The sequence below is a fragment of the Parasteatoda tepidariorum genome, chromosome 7, assembly GCF_982258835.1.
Source record: "Parasteatoda tepidariorum strain Cologne lab strain chromosome 7, Ptep-v5.0, whole genome shotgun sequence".
In the NCBI taxonomy this organism is placed as follows: Eukaryota; Metazoa; Arthropoda; class Arachnida; order Araneae; family Theridiidae; genus Parasteatoda; species Parasteatoda tepidariorum.
In genome coordinates, this window is record NC_141761.1 from 16,330,122 (window position 1) to 16,353,241 (window position 23,120).

General features: G+C 29.2%; 1 protein-coding gene across 23 annotated transcripts; it reads right to left on the minus strand.

The window, feature by feature from the left end:
- Positions 1–10,711: 10,711 nt before the first annotated feature.
- LOC147806911 (uncharacterized) lies at positions 10,712–21,480 on the minus strand. 23 transcript variants are annotated; one of them, XM_087168539.1, is made up of 5 exons: positions 18,390–21,480; positions 16,921–17,034; positions 14,354–14,436; positions 14,216–14,252; positions 10,712–13,591 (listed from the first exon to the last, which is right to left on the minus strand). In XM_087168539.1, exon 1 carries the CDS (start codon positions 21,166–21,168, stop codon positions 19,981–19,983), a length of 1,188 nt encoding a protein of 395 aa, XP_087024665.1. In that variant the 5' UTR covers positions 21,169–21,480; the 3' UTR covers positions 10,712–13,591; positions 14,216–14,252; positions 14,354–14,436; positions 16,921–17,034; positions 18,390–19,980. The 23 variants fall into 23 exon arrangements, with proteins under 23 accessions (XP_087024665.1, XP_087024660.1, XP_087024663.1 ...); XM_087168534.1 differs by having other exon boundaries at positions 10,712–10,902; positions 14,354–14,480; XM_087168537.1 differs by having other exon boundaries at positions 10,712–10,902; positions 14,354–14,498.
- Positions 21,481–23,120: the final 1,640 nt, after the last annotated feature.

Here is a 23,120-nt window from a genome sequence, read left to right on the forward strand (position 1 = left end):
TTTATAGACCCATTAGTGGCCCGAAAATGGGCCAAAATATGTTTTGTTGACCATCCGGGAGGAAGTGTTTTAAACTGCAAATTCGCGGGCCTGGCATGTGAAGCATGGGTCAGTGGGTAGCTCAGCGGGAAAGTTAGATATGAAGGCACGGATGTCCCGAGTTCGACCCCCTGCAAGGGTCGACTTTGAATTTTTTTTATATTATGTTTTTTAATATACTTTTCAACAATTTAACGTGAATCAAGTGCTCTGTATATAGAAATAACTATTTTTCTTTTCTGAAATAGCGAATAATAGCTAATAAACGGTTAAATTTTGATAATTTTTATTTATTTATTTATTTTATTTTATGTTATTTTTTAACTTCTTTTTCGATATTTTTAAGTGAATAAAGTGTTCTTTATGTGAAAAAAATTATTTTTTTTTGTTAAAGAGCGAATAATGGCTGAAAAATGGACAAAATTCGTATCAGGAGGCACGCACACATCACACCCCGTTACTTTCTAAAATATTAACCTATAAAATTCGAACTCGACCCGAAATTAGAGTCTAATGTAACAAACAATTGTACCAAAGGAATTTTTTATAGTCCATTTAGTGGGCCCACAGTGGGCCAAAATATGTTTTGTTGACTAACCGGGAGGAGGTGCTTTAAGCTAAATATTTGAGGGACTGGTATGTGACGCGTGGCGCAGTTGGTAGCGATGTGGGCAAGGTTCATATGTAGTCCCGGAGGCCCGGGGACCGAAACCCTGCAAGGGTCGACTTTAAATTTTTTTTATTTATTTTATATTATGTTTTTTAGTACACGTTTCGACAATTTAACTTGAATCAAGTGTTTTGTATATAGAAATAACTATTTTTCCTTTATGAAATAGCGAATAGTAGCTATTAAACTGATAAATTTTGGAATTTTTTTTATTTATTTATTTATTTTATGTTATTTTTTTAATTTCTTTTTCAATATTTTTAAGTGAATAAAGTGTTCTGTATAAGAAAAAAATTATTATTTTTTTTTAAAGAGCGAATAATGACTGAAAAAGGGAGAAAAGTCGTATCAGGAGGCACGCACACATCACACCCCGTAACTCCCTATAATAATAACTGAAATTAGAGTTTAATGTAGCAAACAATTGTTACAAAGTAATTTTTTATTGACCAATTAGTGGGCCCACAATGGGTTAAAATATGTTTTGTTGGCCAACTGGGAAAAGGTGTTTTAAGCTAAATATTCGCGGGGCTGGCATGTGAAGCTTGGAGTAGTTTTTAGCTCTGTGGGGCAAGTTAGATTTGTATTTGCGGAGGCCCTGTGTACGAAAACCTGCGAGGGTGGACTTTCAAATCTTTTTTATTTCTTTTTAATATTATTTTTTAAATATATTTTTCGATATTTTAACGTGAATAATGTGTTCTGTATATAAAAGAACTATTTTTTCTTTGGGAAATAGCGAATAATAGCTAATAAACGATTAAATTTCATATAATTTTTATTTATTTATTTATTTTATTTCATGTTATTTTTTTAACTTCTTTTTCAATATTTTTAAGTGAATAAGGTGTTCTGTATAAGAAAAGAATTATTTTTTTCGTTAAAGAGCGAATAATGGCTGAAAAAGGGACAAAAGTCGTATCAGGAGGCACGCACACATCACACCCCGCTACTTCCTATGATATTAACCTACAAATTTCCAACTCAGCCCGAAATTGGAGTTTATGGTTACAAACAATTGTACTGAAGGAATTTTTTTATAGACCAATTAGTGGGACCTCAATGGGCCAAAATAAGTTTTGTTGACTAACCGGGAGGAGGTGCTTTAAGCTAAATAAATCGCGCGATGTGCCCACTTAAAGCTTGGGGGGGAATTTTTACACTAAATAAAACGAATAGTTTGGGGGGGGGGAATTTAGACGAGAGAATTTTTTTTAAGTACATAAATAAAAGAAGCATTGTCATGTTATGAGCAAGCAAAGTAGCACTATTTCGAAGAAGCTAACATGGAAGGGGGAAGTTAGCAAATTTTTTTTTGGGGGGGGGATGAATGCGTCCAAGTGCTTGGGGGGATGGGGACCACTGCCGCATGCTAGTGTACCCAACCAAAGGAAATATTTATAGGCTTAATAAGGGGTAAACAATATGACAATCAAGTTTAATATGTATGTATATACATAGAGTGTTTATTATAGGGCAATTCCATATGTGACGGAATGACATTTTGACTTGCATGAGGACAATTAATTGAAGTCTCTATGTATCTAATTTCAAATAAACATGATTTTTTCTCATGCATATCATTATCATTGGTATAATGTGATTCATAAACTATAAAAAAGAATTTTTTATTTTTTTTATTTTTAATTTTATGAACTTTTTACTTGTGTGACGGAATGACATTTTGGCAACCAAGCTTTCGGCATGCCGCTTAGAACTGGTAGTTTCTGTGAATTTTGCAACTATTATTTTCCTGAACTATTTTTTACTTTTAGTATAATGTGTAAGCAATGTAAATTGTGAATTTGGAAAATTAACCTCAGGTTGGCTAGCATCTATTTGCTGTGACGGAATGACAAAAAGTTTAGTGGAAAAAAGTCTTCATTTAAAAAATGTTTTATTAATATGTAAATGATAAACAGAATGTAACAGATAAACAGAATTAATGTTTACGTAAGAATCAGTTAAAATTTCAACAATTTGAAAATTAGGTTGTTTTAGAAGAGGTTTTATATCTAACTTGCCAATGTCACATCTTATCTTCGTTCTCAGGAAATTTATGCATAAATCAATTTTTGTCTCATGTTCTTTAAATACTTTAACATCTAAATCGTCTTTGTTTATCAAAGTTATTTGCGCTGCATATAAATGTGCCTTCTTTTTTTTCGCAGTATGGGACAATGATTAAAGAGCCGACCGCATACTCCTCAATCATATTTTCCATTTCCTCTTCAAAACAGTGGCTTTTCAAATCATACACTTGGTTTTGGTTAAAATTAGAAAGCATTCCAATTTTGATGATTCGCTTCTCAACTACATGAGCATCTAGTGCAGGTCTCTTGTTCCTGGCAATGCTAATGTAGCAAGTGTCTAGCTGAAGTCATTCTCTTTTGCCCTCTCTTAAATAGAATAGCTGGACAAAAACAAAACTTCAACGATTTGTTGCTTCGACTTTATGAAATCATAAAATTCTTTTACATATTATGTGCCGTTTTACAGCAGCCAACATCTTGTTTGGCCTTTTAGAACAGCATCACAATTACATGGTATTTATAGGTGCTGAGAGGTATTAATGAAATACACTTAACAAAAATAAGAACAAAAATGAGATAAGACACACTTTATATGCTTCTTTATGAAAAGCCTCTTTAAAGGCCATATTGCATCTGCACTCTTCGTTACTCTGTCAGAGTTTGTATTATGACTGAATCCTTCATACTTGGGGGCTTGTAACTAACATCATCTTGACAGTAAAATTTTTTTAACCAAATTAAACAGCTCATCAACATTACTTTTCTCACTTAGTTTCTTTTGAGTTCGATGTTAAATACTTCTCACATAAAGACTGAATTAATTTTTTTACCTCTATTGGTGATTTTGGAAGTGAGTGTACAATTTTTTTTATGGTGAGTGTACAATTTTTTTTATGGCTTTACCAAGACTCTGCAGGAATTTGTATAGGGAATTTAAATTATTTGTATGTGAAGAGATTGGTAGAATTTGATTTTTTCTTTGTTTACACAATCTCTGCACAACAGCGTTTGCACTTCTGAGTTTTTTAAGTCCAACTTTTGTCGCGGAAGCTTTCTTCTCTGCCTTTCTTTCTCTGTTTTTTTCCTTCATCATATCATGGGGATCTTGGTCTTTTTCAACATTTATCTGTCTTTCAACAGCTGTTTTAGCCATTAGGTTAATTGAAAAAAAAATAATTCCCTAGTTTTTGACTAAGCTTCTCAAGGACTCGTTTTGTCATTCCATCGCCGAAGATGTGTCATTCCGTCACGCTAATTATTGGAAGTTAATAATCAAATGCATAGAATTTTACAATTTCTCATTGATTCTTATGCCACATCTGCTTTATATTCCAAAATATACACATTTTCATTCAAAAACGCAGTTGCTATTTAAAAAAATATACTAAAACATGTGACGGAATGACACAAAAAAAAGTTACTTTTATTTAATATATTAAACTTAAAATGACTTAAAGGCTATGTTTTAAATGTTTAAATTTTGTACTATATACATATTTTTATCAAAATATTGCAAAAGAAAGATACATTTCTTTTATTTTATAAGTATTTTTCAAGAAAACAATTTGAGCACAAATGTGAAGAATTCACTTGTCAGCCATGTGATTACTTTAGAATGCTGCCAGATTCAAAAAACTTAAAATTATCAAAAATTAAACAGTAATATGTAGACTTTGGCTATTTTTGAACATATTTTTAAAATTGAAATATGCAATTCATAAAAAAAAATTCTCACTTAAAAGTTGACAATTTCGTGGAATTGCCCTATACTACGTTTCACCTTAAGTTGGCACTGCCGGGAAGGGTAGGAAATGTAATAAAAAAGTATATTTTTATTTTTAACGTTATTTAATTTCCTTATTTAAAATAAATTATTTGTGATACTGAAAAGTGAAATAAGTTCTCTCTATCACTTTATTACATAAGTATCATTCCTCTATGCTTTGTTTTAAAAAAATTAAAAAAAAATTTTTTTTTTTTACATTTTATAAAGAAAACTAAATAAAAAGATCATAAATAAATAAATTTCTCATTTAAAAAAGAGGATTGGAAGGTGTGCGGGGATTTATTTATTGTGAAGAAAGAGAGAACCCCTGAGTCATTTTACCACCTGGAGTAAAATTATTCTTCCTGGATTATTCCTTACTGCCATATTCTCAGTTTGGAGAGGAAAACCACCCACGACTCTAACCAGTGATCTGTCTATCACTGAGGATATTTTTCATCAGCACTGTGGTCGGTGCAAGTCGGATGCGGAATTTGTATTGACCAGTCATCGCTGGGATTCGAACCCGGTTCACCCCATTGGAAGGTGAACGCTCTATCCCTTGAGCCATCACGTCTCTAGGTAAGTGATATTGGTGAACGCCTTATAAAGCCACTCAGCTTCTTGAAGCTGGGTATATACTTTAGCTCCGAGCTGTCAATTTCTTGACCAACTAATTAGGGGTTCGAATCCCAGCGTTGACACCACACTATTTACTTCATTCCTTCAGCACATCAGGAGTTTCTACTGCCTGGCACTTCTCATATACACGGTAAGGTGAAATGCAGTAATATTCATACTTACAAAAAATACATTTACACAGACCCAGAACCGAAGCAATCAATCCGGAGCTCTCATATAGCTCCCCACGTCACTCTTAGTTTTTTTCTTTTTTTTAATATTAACCTATTATCAGTCTTTTAAATTTTTCAGGCTTAACATTAAAAAAGAAAGATTCTCGCGTTTTTAATGCATATTTTATTTAAATACAGATAATTTGTGTCGGGTCGAAATATTTAATTTTCGATTGGATTATGCAACATTAGTTTTTCTTCTGATGTTTATAAATATGACATACAAATCCTAATACTATCTAAAATTCCATAAATATCACGGTCCATTTTATAAAATAAATTTTAAATTAAAATCTAAAACTTGAAAGCGCGCATAAATAAATAGTAAAAATGCTAAGGCCTTAGCAGAGTTTAGCTCATGCGGAACTGCAGCATCAAAAACTATTCGGCTCCCCTGATCATTTAATATGAAAGCATTATCTCATTCTAAAATAGTCTGACAATAAATTCCTTTGTTCACCAGATTTTTTATTTAAAATAAATACTTTAGGCTAGGCTTGAATGAATAACGTGAAGGTATCTAAAAAAGAAAATTAATGGCAAAAAGTTTTTTAATATATAGAAGATTAGCATTATTTTGTCCTTATCCATGTTTAGCTTTATTTATGATTACATAAAACGTGTCTCATATAAGGCGATTAAAAAAATCATTCACTGAATGATAAACTGAACAATCGTGTGTCTTTTTTCTTTGCACTCAGTTTGGCTTTTAAAATAGTGATTTTGTATTTTGATTTTAGACATTCTGTGAAACTGGCGTAAAGGAGTCTCGTAATATCGGAAATGACAGAAGGCAATTACATTGGCAAACACCACTCTTTTTGAAAACAACAAATTTTCAAATGTAATTGGGGTTTTCATTTTTCTTTTTCAGACTCTTATGATTTTGCTTCAAAATATTCTGCATTCCAAGAAACCTTTTAACTGTGAATCTTTTATAATAATAATAATAAAATAAAAACATTCGAGTGTTCAATATTTGCATCATAATCACCGTTTGTAATTAGTTTTCTTTTTTTTAATTGATTAAAATACTGTATCAATCATTCATTTTATTTATGAAGATTAAGCAAAGAATCATGTGAAATTTTCAACAAAAAAAAATAAGATAAAATTAATTTACATTTTAAATAGTCTTCTAGATCAATTTTAAAATTTTCCAGTTTTCAATTCTTGAATAAAAACGTCAGTAAATTTAAAAAAAATTAACTTTGGTATCCAGTTAACGGAGATCTGTCTAAGTGAGATCTCTCTGACAAAAACTTGAACTATATATCAGGGCTCGAAAAACCACCCGTCCTCGGCGGTCAAAGAATTTCTCGAATCCGACGTCCGCGCGGACGGCCAGTTTCCCGTTATACATTTCAATGAGTGGTGATACATTTTCAATTTTTGTTATCTTACAAGAGTCTAGCGCCTCACTTCTAAAATGACCCTCTAATCTAGAAATACAGCAACATACTGAGCATGGTGGAATTGATGTTTTCTCTGTCTCCCGTACTGCAGCGGTTGAAAAGGACTTTTCAGCAATGAACTTACAAAAAATAAGCATTACGTACTGGTCTTAAACAAGAAGCGTTAAACGCAATTATGAACATCTACCTAAATGGAAAACCCCTTTCAGATTTTTGTGCAGAAACCTCTGTAAATCATTAGCTTGATTGCGGAACTGGCAGACGTCATATTTGATTCATTTAAACAACGCAGTACCCTAGGATACATTGACATTCCAGATAACTTGACATTTGTCATTTAAATTATTTCATAAAAGAAATAAATTATTTTATAAAAGAAATACTAGGTTCCTATTAGTAACCTAGTATTCCTTTTATTACTGTATAATGCAATTGTAGTAACTACTAATTCATTGTGCAATTTACATAAATGTTTGTAATAAATAAGAGAAAATTATATTTTTATTTATTTAGAAGCGACGGGTACATTGTTGGACAAGCCGTCCTCGGGGACGGGTAAAATTTGTGAGTTTTTTCGAGCCCTGCTATATATAGGTTCCCTGATATGGAAATATATTGATAAAAACTAACTGCAATCAGAGCAACGCAAGAATCAAGCAAGCTGATCATCAGACTCTAAACCAGTAATTTTGTCGCTTTTAACAATCTCGAAATTTGACTGCAGACAAAGAAAAAAAAATTTTAAATAAAAAATGTTGTTTACTTACCTTTAATACACTGTGAAAAATTACAGGTCAATGAAAATAGGGAAAAATATAATAATAATAATCTGGAGAAAAAAAATATGTATGATTCACACTATTGTATTGGCATATTTTGCTTTGGCTATATTTATACAATATTAGAAAGCACTCTTTTTTGCAGACATAATCGTGTGAGCTAATGAAAAGATTATATCTTTTAATTTCCGGATTTTTCTTAATTTTTTTCCTTCAGATTTTTATTATTATTTTTTTCCCCTTTTTTCATTGTTCTGTAATTTTTTTTCATGTTTTCTCCAGATTTTGAACTTATTTTATGAGTTCTATTTACTTGCAGCTTAAGCGCATCAAATAAAACTTATTGTTTTTCTTCTTTTTGTATTTATTTATTATGCTATATATATATATATACCTTGTCACTATTCACATAAAGTGTTGCTCAAAATCTTTTTAATCCAAATGTTGAAACAGAAATTCTGTTACCCCTATAAATATTTAAGAAAAATCTCTGACTAAAAGCCAGAGAAGTTGACAGGTCTATGTTTGTCATGAGATTGCGGAGCCCTAACCTTCATCACCCTCTTGGCATACAATGGGCTGTTGTAAGAATGCTTTGCTCTCATACTTGAACTATAATGCAGTGAAGAACAATGCTTGGTGCTAATTTTCAAATAAATCTCTTGGCATGATTAATTTATTTTTACTCTTTCATTATTCATTCTGCTTATTTTCTTGATGAATGTAGCAAGGAAAAAGTTATTTTCACAATTTTAAAGTAATATTAAAAAAATGAAAAAAGATAACTTGTAAAGCCAAACTAAAGCATTATTTAAACTATTAGCAAATGTTGATACATGCCTTCAAATCATATTTAGTACAAAACATTTGAGTTCATTTGAACACTTGCGATAAAAAGTTTTTTATTTTAAATTCTACACATGCAGCAGCCTATGAAGGGTTAAAGCCTACTGAGCCCATACAAGTTTTTGTGACTCTAGGCTCTGGAGTGCCAGAGCAAATATTGGGTGATCAAACAAGTGTCCCCAATGTTTGGTACTCATTCAAGGTTCCCACTCAATTTCAGAAGGAAAAAAATTCCCTGACTTATCCAGGTATTTCAGGAAAAATTCAGTGAAAAATAAAAAATCAGTGAAAATTTTTCATCAGAAATGATTTTACTTTTTATTTGTAGTGCCAAATACTAGATTTTGTGACCAAAACAATATCATTGGAAGAGGAATAAAACATGCAAGTTTGGTAAAATGTTAAATTTTTGCAACAAATAACTGTATCAGATATCAGAATTATTTAACTCAAAAGTTTACATAAAAACTGTGGTCTACCAGTTAAAAACTTTTTAAGAGAGGGGGAAAAAAACTAATTATTGCGAGTAAAAACTTTTTATCTTTTAACATAAATGATACTATCTTGTGATTTTTTTCTATTTTTTGAACATAATGAAACCTATTTTGCAGCAGGCCTCCTACTCAATTTCTGAAGAAAAAAAATTCCCTGACTTTTCCAAGTATACTAAGTAAATTTCAATGGAAATCCAAACCATATTTTATCATACTATGCAATTTTTCATCCAAAAATTTTAAATTTTTTATTTGTAATGTCAAATATTAGATTATGTGAGCAAAAACATATAATAGAATGAGAATGGAAATATAGAAAAGTTTCTCTAAAAAAGGAATTCCAGTTTAGACATACTTTAATATAGTCCTTTTAATATAGACATACTTTATAAAATGACTCTACTAGATGCTAAAATTAACTCGAATCTCGATAACTGATTACTGTTACTGACAATTCTAAGACTGATCTATTACCAGGTATGTTGAAGAATTTTTCCAGGTATTTTGTAAAAAATTACAACTTTCCCTGACAATTAGAGTCAAAATAAAATTCCCTGAAAATTTTAGGTTTTTCGTGTTCTCCCTGCCATTTTATTGACCCACTGAATGGATGAAAGGCTGTGTCAACCTTGCCTGGTCCGAAGCAAGAACTCTGGACCTAAGAATAAGAGTGCAACTTTACCACTGAGCCACCGGGACTCTCTATAGTTAAAACAAAGGCAAAAGGTATAACAGACAGAATTTTTTTTTTAAATACAGGGTATCTGCTACATTTTAGATTTTCAAATCCATGACTTTCCAAGAATTTTTCTTTATTTACAATTGAAGTTACAATTTTCGCCGACAAAAACATAACCATAAATTTGAAAAAGCATTGTAATAACATTAATTGAAATGATAGGTATAACTAAAACTGTTATACTCTGCATTTTTATATTAATAGATTTTAAACTTAAAAAACAGAGTAAAGAAAGAGTTGCAGCAATGAAATAGCTGGAAAAAAATACAAAAGCAAATAACTAAATACAGTCAGATATATGTTGTTATTTAAAGTTGTTTTATTTCTTCTTAAAAGTGTTATCTAAAAAGCTTAAACTAGAATTTTAAATTGATAAAATAAAAAAAATAAATAAAAAAAAAATTCTGAAATCACATAAGTTTAAAAGTTAATTAATTCACTCTAGAAATGACGTTCTTTCCTTCATTTTTTGAAAGAACACGATACTTTTTAAAGAACGGGCAAAAAACATTTTATATTTTAATAAAATATGACTGTGAGTGGGGATTTTGTTACAAATTTAGATATTCGTTTTATTGGAACACTGTGAAATTGGGAAAATTCTATTTTAAAAATTAAATTTTTCGGCGACCTAAATCCATGACGTATAATGTTTCTTTTTTAAAATAGTTAAAATCATAAGATTTTATGACAAATTTTGTTCATTACCGAAATCTATGACTTTCCAGGTGCGCAGTAGAGATTTTTTTCCTTTGAGGCACAGTAAAAAGTAGCTGCTATTTTTTAATTATTCAAAACTATTATAAGCTTTGGAAGAAAATCTCAAGTGATACTGTCAAAAATCAGTTTACGACATCCAAAAATTTCAACCTCCACGGTATAAAATCCTCTTTTTTTAAAATCCAGACACAAATCATTACTTTTGTATTCCTTTTTTTACAATAAAAATACTGTATTTCTTTACTTAAAAGGATTAATTAAAATGAGCACTGCATAACACTCATATAAACAAACTGCAATTAGATTAAATGCTAAAAAAAATTATCTCTCGTTTGCAATTAAATTGACACTTAGTCATTAATATAAAGTGACTTTAATTCAAGTTAAAAAGAAATCAAAAATTTAATAAATATCCTCATTATAGAAATATTTCACAATAAACAATCTGTGTTCAAAAGTCGTATTCTTCTGTAACAATCTCTTCATCAAGCAATATCTTGACATCCGACTTGTTTGCATTGTTTCCTTGTGATACTCACTCTCTTCCACTTCAAAACAAATAGTTAAAAATTTAAAATTTTACAAGAATAAAAGTAAGAAATCAATAATGATGAAAATGGGTATCAATAATGGTGAAAATAAAGATCGAAAGATACGGAAATGAGTTTTCCCTACCTTTTAAAAAGATATAGAATAATTTTCAATTAAAAAAAAAAACATCCTTAAACATATGTTTGCATCTCATTAAATTTAAAAAACTGAATAGACAGAATACTACAAACTATAAAAAAGTCAAAAAAAAATTTTCTGATAATTCAATATACCTTGCACTTTAATGCTGCTTCAAATTTATGTTACAAAATTAAAAAAGAGTAAAAAGAGTAATATATTTGGAGGGAGTGATGAAATTATTTGCGGTAAGAGTAAGAGTTATTTTCTAAGCATATCTGAAGATTTTCTTAAAGCAAACACAGATTTTTTTTTTAATATTAAAATCAGCAGACAGAAAACTATGTTGAAAATTTAAATTACTTTTTGTTAATTCTTTTAAAGATATCAAATTAAATAAAATTTTAAAAAATTAAGAATTTTTTATTTATTTATTTACATATTTTCAGAAATTTACATAAAATATGACTTAGTGCTACATTTTTTAATTGATGTACAATTTTCGCTTGATATATGTCAGACTATGCCTAATTTTTGGAATATGAAGAAATGGAATTCTTGAATAAAAGAATATGAAGATTGCGCTTCAGATTAACTCTGTAAATTCTGATGATATATAATGGTATATAAGTTGTACAGAGCCAGCATCAAAAAAACAAAAGTAATAACCAATCAGAGTTTTTAAATGAAGGAATACATTGCATAAAACAGATTGCATAAAAGAGTTTGCAATAAAGCATTTAGCTGATTTAAAATAGTTCTTAAGTATCAAGAACAAAATGCAGCTTTCTAAACTAGCTAACATTTGGTGAATGAAACAATCACCAAGTTACATTAGAAATAATCATACCTGCCAGCATTGGAAAAATAAGATAATTGAGATTTTACTAGCGAAATTTTTTAGGCTACTAGTAAAGTTTTACGTCATGCATAACCAAAGTCAAAAAGAGAAATTTCAAATTGGATATAATGAAAGCAGTTACATTTAGCAAGGTAAAAAATATGTGTATAAATCTTAATCTAAAAAAGACTTTTTTAAAGCATTATTAATAATTACTTCAAACTATTTAAATTTATAATTGTCGTCTAACAGTCGACTAAATTTTTTGGGTTTACGACTACTAACGTTCAACTCCGTAGAATTATAATTTTGAACCATATCCAGAAGACAAAGGAACTCCTGGATCAAGTATTGAGAGAAATTTGTCTTTGTGGAGGACTTTATGATGGAACTAACCCGCATTTGCGTTACATGGAGAGGAAAACCACAAAACACTGCCACGGTTACACGGCAAGGGGACTCTACCCTATGATCTGTCAACCACTGAAGATATTTTTACTTAAACTATTCACAATCATTATACTGTAGTACCGGCATTAGTACTATCTATTGAGGAATAAGAAGTATTTTTGCCATCAAAAAATATTTTATTGCCAAATTTTTTAAAAAATTTCTTCAACAAATACGGAAAAATTTGAGAATATGCAGGTAAACAGGAGATAGTCGTAAAATACAGAAGTTTTGGTTAAAAAAACAGGAGACTTGTCAGGTATGAATAATGTAACTCTAGAGAAAAAGATCAGAAAGTCTTTTCTTGAGTGAGGATGCGCGTTGAAATAAAGATAATAATATTTGTTTTCTTAGAAAGAAAGATGCGTAATTTATGAAAGAGCAAAATGCTTTGCATTTATTTAATTTGCATAAAAACAATACAGTATAACTGTACAACAACAAGGATTTCAATACAAGTTAGCGTTCACAAATAGTGGAATTCTGCAATGCACATATTACTTAATTCTATATATGCATAGAAAAATTTATTTAGGTATATATTTAGAAAAAAAAATCAATACCTTGGCAAATATACAAAATTAAAAAATATATGACACTTAAATTTTACATTTCATTGCAAAAAATATAAAATTTTATTGAATATTTGAAATCAATGTTCTAATTTTTGGCTAAATTAGAACTAAAACATATTACCTTTTTTGACAACTGCATTTAAATCACTAAAAATATTTTCTCACAGCATTTCAGTTTAAGTTCTTTTGTTCTCCTACACGGTCTATACTCTTCTGTATTGCTTTCAAAATGGTTCCAAGGAGTAAAAAAAAAGTTATTTTAGATTTGTTTCAAAACCATAATTTTTATCACTTTTATATCTCCAAATAATCAGTTGCTGAAAAATTTAGTGTTAAGAGTTACGATTCTGAGACCTGTACAGTACTGAGTAAAAGAATGGTACAATCCTCTTCTCTCATTAAAGATAGCATTATCTCAACATATTTATCTCTAGCACAACTTTATATTTTATTTTATAACCAGTATTGAACAGTCAAGCCAATTTCAGGTTTACAACCATCAATGCTTTACTATGTTTCCTTGTACATTTTGAACCAAATCCAGAAGACAAGAAAACTCCTGGACTAACAAACCTTTGTAATGATGCGCACAATTTCCTTCTTAACACAAAATAGAGGCATGCTGCTTGAGAAGATATCATTTTCAATACTTATAAAACATTTTCTTGAAAGTGTAAAGACAGATTTATCTAGTCCTTCAAACTGGGAAAAATTAATAAATAAAATATAATCAAAACACAAAATTCCTCAAAAAAAAAAAATCCTTCACAAGGTATATAGATCATAATTCTTAATAATGAAAACCTAGATATATTTCCTCGCAGAATTATGATATATAGTAACTGTTAGGTTATTTTAAAAGAGCAGAATGAAACTTTATAAAAAATAATGTTATTTATGCCCATACAAATTTTATACCAATTATAAAGCATGGAAGAATTAGTAGCTTTTGGAATTTGTTTTGATTCGTTTTCGAATTGAGGCACTGTAACATATTGTCTGTTTTATTAATAGAAAAAATAAAACTATAATTTTTTTTCCAAGAAAAAAACTATTTCGAGAGAAATGAATGTTTTCAGTTGTATTATTTTTCAAAACTCACAACATAATAATTTAGACAGCAAGAAAGCATTGACTGTATTATTACCAAAAGAAAGATAACAAAATTCATTTTACAAAACTACAATTAACCTTCAACCACTCACATAAATACAGAGAAGTTAAGATATTTTTTATTAAGTGGTAATACCTTTAAAATAAATTTAGGTTTCAAATTTTGCCTTTTTTTAAAAAAAGTACAAAGTAACTATTAAAATAAAGTCTCACCACTAAAAGCATATTTCAGAGATTTTTGCTACCGCCACTGGTGTAAGATAAAAAGAAAAAAAAAGAAAGAAAATTTAAAAAATGAAAGCAAATATAAAGTTACATGATATTAATTTTGCAAAGAATCTTCATTTATACCTTTGATAAATTTTCATAAAACTGAGGTTTGTGCAGGTCTCCATCTCCTATTATTAACAGAGGACAACTTGAACATCAGACATCTAGATGCCAAAGACACCATACAATCATTCATTGTGTCATGACTCTGAAATATATATATACACTACCTTACAATATTTTTTAAAATTTCTCAAGAAATACTTAGAGTATTATTTAGTAATTTAAGCAGTTTTTAGTTCATCAGATTTTTTATACTTCGCAACAAAGTTTAAAGCTTTCAGAATTTTAAGAAACTGAAAATAAATTTTTAAAAAAAAGTATTTTTATACACCTATGCAAGAGAATCAATTAAGAAGCTTTTATTGCTTATTTTGGTAGTGGTTTATAATAACAGCATAAAATTTTATAAGCCTAGCTTAAATATTTATGGAGATTATACAAAACAAATTTCTTTGTCTTATGTTTTTTTGCTATAACTTTAAAAATATTCAGTACAATTAAACAAATTTTTAGAGAAATTTAAAACTATTTACAAAAATATTGATTTAAAATAATTCAATAAGCTCAAGATATGAGTATTTAAAGTAGTTTGTTTATATTGCGCACATACAGAAAATTTAAAAAAAAAATCTTTTTCATATTTTTCTAATGAATTGTATTTGGCAACTAATGAAAAACATCTGATTTCAATATCTTAAAAATTTTCAAGCAATTTTTGTACTTTTTAAAAGAAAGCTAAAAATGCTAAGGATTTTTCCACAAGTTTCATTTTGTAAGATACAACAAGATTTATTAAAAATGACACTGTCAATAATAGCCGAGACAACGAAATGAAATTTGCGAATTTAAAAAATACAAAAATTACTTAGAAAATTGCTTGAGACTTTTTAAGATATTTGAATCAGTACTTAGTTGCTAAACGTGGTGCTTAGTTGCTTAGTTTAATGCTTAGTTGCTAAACTACAAAATTATGATAAAAAATTTTTTAATCGAGACCCCCCAAAAAATGAAATATTAAGATAAGTTGTTCTTAAAATATTCTGAATTTTTTAAAAAAAGGCAAAGATCATTTTATCTTCAGACAAAAGAGTACAAGGCTGCAAGAAATAATAATTTTTACATGATCAGTTTTCTTTAGAAATAAAAGATTAAATTTAATTTAATAGCTCTAAAACTAATTTGAAAATTTTTAGAAAGAAAGAAAAATATAATGCATATCTTCAGACTTATGAATATGTGACTTCAAAAACTCCTAATTATACTGCCAAGAGATTTTGCTTAACTAAATTGCACGGAACAGAAAAAAAAATTCTACGGAAACAAGTGATTACAAAACGAGAGAGTGGAGTATTGCAAATAAATCAAGTGTCTCATGACTTTCAGTCGCAGAATTTTTTTTTAATGTCCCAATAAAGCCTTTTGCATGAAACAAATTTATTAAGAAACAAGAATTTAAAAAGAAAATTTCTGCTTTTTTAATGAACATACAACATTAAAAAAACTTCGCAATCATAGAGTCTTCGGGTATTGAAAACTTTGCATTACTTTCTAATTGAGCCAGCGTGGCATAACGTTTTCGAGCAATCTGCGACAGAACTCTCAAGCACTAATATCTTTCTGCAAGATACTTTTAATAATAACAAACATATACGTTACTAATTTAAAATTAAAGAGCTGTGCTTAAAAAAAAACTAGATAACTATATTTAAAAAAAACTATATAAATTTTTAATTGAACATGGAATAATTATTCATTCTAATATTATGGGTGGGTTATATTCTCGCATTTTGTTGGGGGGGGGGGGGGGGGTTTGAATTATTTCCTTCTTCGCATTTTGTAAATAATCATCATAACAAAAAAAAAAAAAAAAAAACTATTAGAAATCATAAAATCCGTAGAAGTATAATTGCAAAAAAAATATCAGTCACGAAATCACGCAAATCGGACTCCTCAAATGCATGCTTCGTTTCAAGATCAGGCTGTTGTAATAAATATTGTATGAAAAATATCAGATTTAAAAATCATGGTGAAATTAATAGTAATAACTGCCAAACATTTGATAGAATTATTGCCTTAAAAAGTAAATACTCTAATGCACAATTCGAATTTTCCATATTGAAATATATAGGAATATTTAAAATCCAAGTGAAAATCAATATCAACATCTGCTGAAAATACAAACAAAACATTATTTACACACCGACACATCGAATTACGATACTACCAGCATAAATTAAGCAAGTCAAAAAGTGATTATATAAATGCAGGATTCAAATATTACATGTAAATTGTTGTAGAAAAGAAAAGGAATTTTTTTTTCAAAAGAAAACTCATTCTGCAAGAGCTTTGTAACGTTCTGCGACAATGTCACCACGATTCTGCCACAGGGTAATTGAGTAACGCTTGATAGAGGAAAGTTTGGAAAACTAATGGGTTTGAGCAAATGTAAATATAAAAACAGAGTGTTCGGTTTTAAGAAGACAATAATTTTGTGGACTAAAAGATACATAAACCAGAGAAAACTATTTCTCAAAGTTTTAACTAAACTATTAGCAGCTTTAAAAAAAAAGTGATAGAGCACTCACGTAATCAGCTTTGCTTAACCAAAGCGCACATTCAAAGCTAACTTCAATTTCATCAACAAAGGGAATATCTTTCAAAAACAAAGTAAAATCTTCAGATGTCTTATCAAACAATTCCTAAAATAATATAATACAAGATTAGAAAACATCAGTAAATGAATTAAAGCGATAATTATTAAACAGAGTCTGCATTGCATACCTGCCAACATTGGAGAAATAATTTGAGGTCAATCTTTTTGTTAAGTAATAAATAGTTTATTTTGGCGATTAAAGATGTGGTATTTGTATTCTTTTTGATTTTATGATTGTTTAGATTTAAGAGTTTTCTGAGCATATGATATTTTGTGGAATTGTATTTTAATAAACAGGATGCTTAGAAGAGAAATTAAAAATGCAGAATAAAGTAGATAGAAGAATGATATTTTTGTCAAAATAAGTTCTGCATTTAAGAGTTGCTGTAATTCTGTGTATTTACGATGCAGCGACTTCATGTTCAGAAGTGCAATTTCATTTAGACTACACGGTCACCATATCAACTTTCTACTTCATAGTTAAGTACCTATATATTCGACAGAAGCTTAGAATTTACAAGTCAAAAATTCAGAATGGATATCTATTGGGTGGAAAAAGTATCCAATTAGACTATAATACATTGTTTTTACAAAAACCTCACATAACAAATGCATTGTATATCACAAAAGATGACATCGTGTAAAAAAATACTAGCACAAGTTTGAAATCAGATGTCACAGTGGGAGATGACAAATCATTTTCAGAATACAATTCTGACAGTTTGAGCAATTAAAGATTCATATACGTATTGAAAGTTTTTAATGCTGGCAAAACAAATGAATTATTCACTTCTTAATAGTCCTCATTTAAAAAATTTAAAAAAAAAATTATATTTTGTTATTGCAGTTGTCTATTAAGGCACCAAGGTGAGATTTTTCTTGTTTATGTTTCCATTGGCGCCATCTATGTCCAAGAATTCGAATTCTGCCACACCCATACGTCACATCTATTTAAAGCGGATCCATTCCTATAATCTTTCATTCATTCACAGATTATAATTTTGACCTAAACCAGAGAACGATCAATCTCCTATCCAGTACTCCCAGAGGCATAAAATGTTATGGGGACATGCAGGATGTTGTGACCCGGCAGATTAAACGTGCACCAGTTACCATTTACTACATGGAGAGTCTTCGGTTTGCTGGATTACACAATTTTTTATGTGGAACAAAACTTGTTGAGAACTTGGAGTGTGGCTTGACAGCAGTTTAGATTTGAATAAATGCAGTATTTATTTCTAAATTGTTTACATCAGGATTAGAGGATCCTTTTCAAAAATTTTTAGATGAGTAGGAAGTACATTGTGATTTGACTTCTTTGAGGGGTCACCTAAGCAAAATAAACTCTAAGTTATTTAGCACAATAAATAGTGAATCCCACATGAAATGAACTAAACTTACGCTTGGAGGAAAGAATTTTTCCCAATGCATGAAACAGAGAGGAAATCCCTTTTACTCCCACAGGTCTCTCAACACTTTTAGGGCAAAAAATTGGGAAAAATGGGTACCATTTTTGTGGAAATGGGGACCAAAATTTATAAAAGCAGAGTTGATCCATATTGAACAAATATACATTTCTTATAATCCTTATACTAATCTAAAACGTTAAAAATAAAATGCACTCAATCATTTTTTAATTATTATAAAAAATATTTTTTCAGCAAGTATGTCAGATAAAGTACTACAAAGTATGTCTCAGGTAAGTAATTAACGTACTTTATTTTTAAGTATTTTTTTTTTTAGTAATACACAAATATGATAAGAACAAAATTTATGATCATTAAACTTGATGAAATTACACGCATATATATATTGTAATATTCTTTGAAAGATTATAAATTTATTGAAGATATGAAGTTATTGTCTCGGCTTCTTTGAAAAAAAACTTGTTATCACAGAATCTTTTCTTTTATGTAACTGCCTATCTAACGTTTTAATTGTTTTTTCCTTTGTTTTGCAGTCTACTTTTGTGACTAGAACTCCATTTATCATTGCCTGCGCTACTTTTGCTTCAGCAATATTGTTGGACATTAAGGCTTTTTTTAATTTTTTGACTTCTTTCTTTGCAGTTTTCAATTTGTCTTCTAAAATGGAAATATCAATTTTAGACCTTTTAAGCATGCTCTCTTTTTCTTCAGCTTCTTTAAGCTCTTCTAGCTTTTTTTCTTTTTCGATTCTATCTTTTTCCTTCTTTTTTTTCTCTAATTCTAGATAAAGATTATAGCTTTTGTAAGCAACACGTGCTGAACATAACAACTTTTCTGAGATTGGAACCATTTCAGCCTTATTATTATATGCTTTTAAAGCATCAGCTACAGTCAAATGTGCATTCAGCGTTCTAGAAGACATAGACGCTCTCTCTTCTGATAATATTCTGCCAGATTTGGAAAAAGCTCTTTCAACATCTGCACTTCCATGAGCAAGTGTCAATACTGCTGTAATAATAATTTCAAGATTCATATATTTAACACTACCATTTAAGCCTTGAATTTCAAATATGTCACTCCAAAACTTTTCAATTGGTTTTTCTTCAATAACTTCTAACTGTAGAAGTTTCCATTCATCTATTACATCTCCCATCTTTGAAGGAAATGGTAGCAAGGATGCAATTTCTTGAATCTTTTTCAAACTGTTTGCTTTTTTAATATTACCACGTTTAATACATGATAATATAGATAATAATTCATTCATAAGTGGCCCTTTTTTCAAAATATAACACCCAATTGTAACAAAATGTTTTTGAACATTCAGCATAAAATTTCTTTTCTCTACATCACTGCACTGAATAAGACAGCCAAGAATGTTTTTTTCTAACACAATATCCTTTGAAGGCAACAAACTGTCTTGATCAAATATATCACCTAATACACATGTGCTTTTTTTAAGATATGTCAAAGTTTCTGGTTTGCAAACTCTGCCACCAATTTTAAGCAGCAGTTCTTTTATGCAATCATAAAGTTCTTGCACTAAAGGTCCTTCATTTTGGAAAAATCTAGTATATTTGGTCAGAATTGCAGAACTTAGCACAGACAAAATTTAACTCTGCTTTAATAAGTGGCAGTTTTAGAAGAGAAACAATTTTTTTATAGCTTGCAGAATCTAACTTTCGTTCTCTGAGAGGTATAAACTTCAAAAAATAGTGGACAATTCCATCCCAAAGTTCCAATATTCTCATGACGGCTGGCTCCAAAGTTAGCCATCTCGAAGTGGAATGTTTGATAAAACAAAGGTCTTGCAGCTTTTTTTCTACCAAAACAGTTCGAAAATCTTCCTTTCTGGCAGGCCATCCATCAAAATAATGGAATAATACAATTGCTAAATCTGAAGTGTTACACCCAAAAACATTTAAACCTTTTATAAATGCATTATGCAACATATGTATATTGCAAAATCCCATTTGTAGCAACCCAACTCCTCTAGTTGATTTTATTTCTTCATTCATTAGATTAAATATTGCTTTGTTTACATTTGGTCCATCACTGGAAAGCATTAACAAGTTTGAAATATTCAAACCTGCATTATCTATGGCAGATTTTAGATGTTTCATTACATTTTCTGCTTTTGCATGGCCTAAAAAAAATGTCTCCAAGTGATGTGAGAAAACTTTTTTACTTTTTTCAGACCAAAAACGAACTCTGGTATAAAGCTCCTTAAAATTAGCATTGTTTGTAGTTTCGTCAAATTGTAAAGTATAAAAGGAATTTTTAATTTCATTCAAAAATTCATTTCTGAAATAGGGAGCTAACGCATCAGTGATAAGGTATGTTGCTTTAGTTGGATTAAGTGAAAAGTGTTCCATAGTTGAGGAAGGAAACATACAATTAAACACTTTATCTATGTCTTTGCAGGTAGAAAGTGGGAAATTAGAAGAGATCATTTTCAGGCACCAAATTATTTCAGCTTTATAAGCTTGATCCTTAATGCTCAGCATACTTAATGATGAAGTATGACCAGATAATGAAAGCTGGTTGGAGTTTTTTTTCGTTGCAAAATTTGACTTATGTTTTTCCGATTCAGAATGGCTTTTTATAGCATAAAAACCTTTATCAATATTTACAGGCATCATGTTACACACCACACAAATCAAATTATTTTCACGCTGGATGCCCCAATCAGACACAATGTGTCCATTAGAATCCTTCATACCAAGCCATTGTTTTAAAAATTTACATTTCCCCATGACTTGAAATATTTACGTTATGAATATTCTAAACAATATTAACTAGAAAATGGTTATATTCTTAAAACAAATTATTTTCAAAAAAACATAGCATTTGGCAGAAAACAAAGTCAAAATTGTTGAGCTTAAGCATGTGCTAGTTTTGGGGAAAACGCTATCTGTTGGTGTATCCATAAGCTTTAAGATTATTACTCAGCTCAAATGTGCGCAGCTTACAGCTCCCATTGATTTGAAAATGATCGATCTTTTATATGACGTCATAGGTACGCGATTTTTATGAAAGGCGGAACACGTGATCGTAGAACTATTGGGTCTCTATCTTTTAAGGTCTTTTGGGTCTCTTTGTAACAACAACAACAACTATCTTTTAAGGAATTGGTAACTAATTTTAAACCATAGTTTCTACTACAGAATGGCAACAAGGAAATGATAACGTCGGATCAATGGACTTTTCGCATTGTGATTGGCTGTTGACTATCACTCATGGTTGCAAGAATTTGGGAAGTTATCGCGTTTATTGTGAATTAAAATAAAAATTTCAATAATTTTGTGCACGCCTGTCTGTGTTCTCGCGTAATCTCGTATTTGGTGTGATAAAACAATTGATTCATTGATGGATTGTGTTTACATTTATTTCGTAAACAGACACTGGAAAAGAGGAGATTTGTGTTTAAAAAAGAAATTAGGCGAAAATGTTTTCGAATTTTTAGATATTTATAAATGTAACAATAAAAATGAATGTTTTCTTTGCTATGTTTATTATTTGTTTTTAAATAAAAGTATGTCATTTTGATATTAAGAGTATGTTAACGGGTGCTCTTAAATACTTTTAAATTAAGTATTCTCTTATAAAAGCTTAGCTGCAATATTTATATAATTTTCTTACGTTCTGTTGTAAGGAAAAGAAAATTCGGATCTAAATTAAAAGAATAATTATGCCATGTAATGTCTAATCATCCTATGCATATTTCCTAACATTTGTACTTAATTATTAAGCATTATAATTGTAACACAAAAAATAATTCTGGAGTAAAGTTCAAATTGATGTTTAAGTGTTTATATATTATGTTTATTCGTCATTAAAAGTGTTTCTACTTCTAACATTTTATAAATGAATTTGTAACCCACAGTTTTAATAAAATAAAATTATCGCTAGTTAATAAAACTATGGCAAGAGAAAAATTTTATGTGGTTATCAATTATTATATATTTATTTGGAAGTAATGAAAAGTAATAATATATTTGTGAATCTAAGCACATCATGATAAGCAATAATATTGAAATGATAAAAATTCTGTGGAAATAACAATAATATTGGAAATGAAAAAAATTTATGTTACATGAAATTTATTTTCGAATAGTTGACTACTTACTTTTATGATGATATATTAGATTTTTGATTACATATTATTTACTGCTGTGTATTAAGAGTTAGGTCAAATGTGCATCAAGTGGCTAGTATAAAAATGTTGCTTTTTTTAAACTTACCACTGCTTTATTAGAAAAACAATTTTGTAACAATCAAATAATAAATATATAAAAATCTATATTTGAAGCATATAAGAGTAAAATTTTTTATTTTTTGATTTAGAAACTATCAATCATAAAGATCCTTTAAAATTTGAATTATATTTATATAATAAGTAGAAAGAAATATTAGTAAAGGAAAAATTTCATAATGAGTCATTGAACAATATATCAATCACTTTTGAACTGACCTCCCTACTATTTTAATGAAATTTGGTGGAACATGCACACATGATAAAGTAAACAATTCGAACAATTTTTAATTTGAAATTTGTCCAAGTTATAAACACTTGAAAAAATGAAATTTTCACTGAAAAAACCACTAACTTGCATACATATAAATAACTGTATTTTTTTTTCACTTAAAAAAAGTTACTTTAAGAACTTTTATTTTATAAGTTACTTTTTTTTTACTTTAGAGGAAA

Coding starts and splice junctions, on each gene's coding strand:
- LOC147806911 (XM_087168533.1), bottom strand. CDS start 21,168: ATGGGGAAATGTAAATTTTTAAAACAATGGCTTGGTATGAAGGATTCT.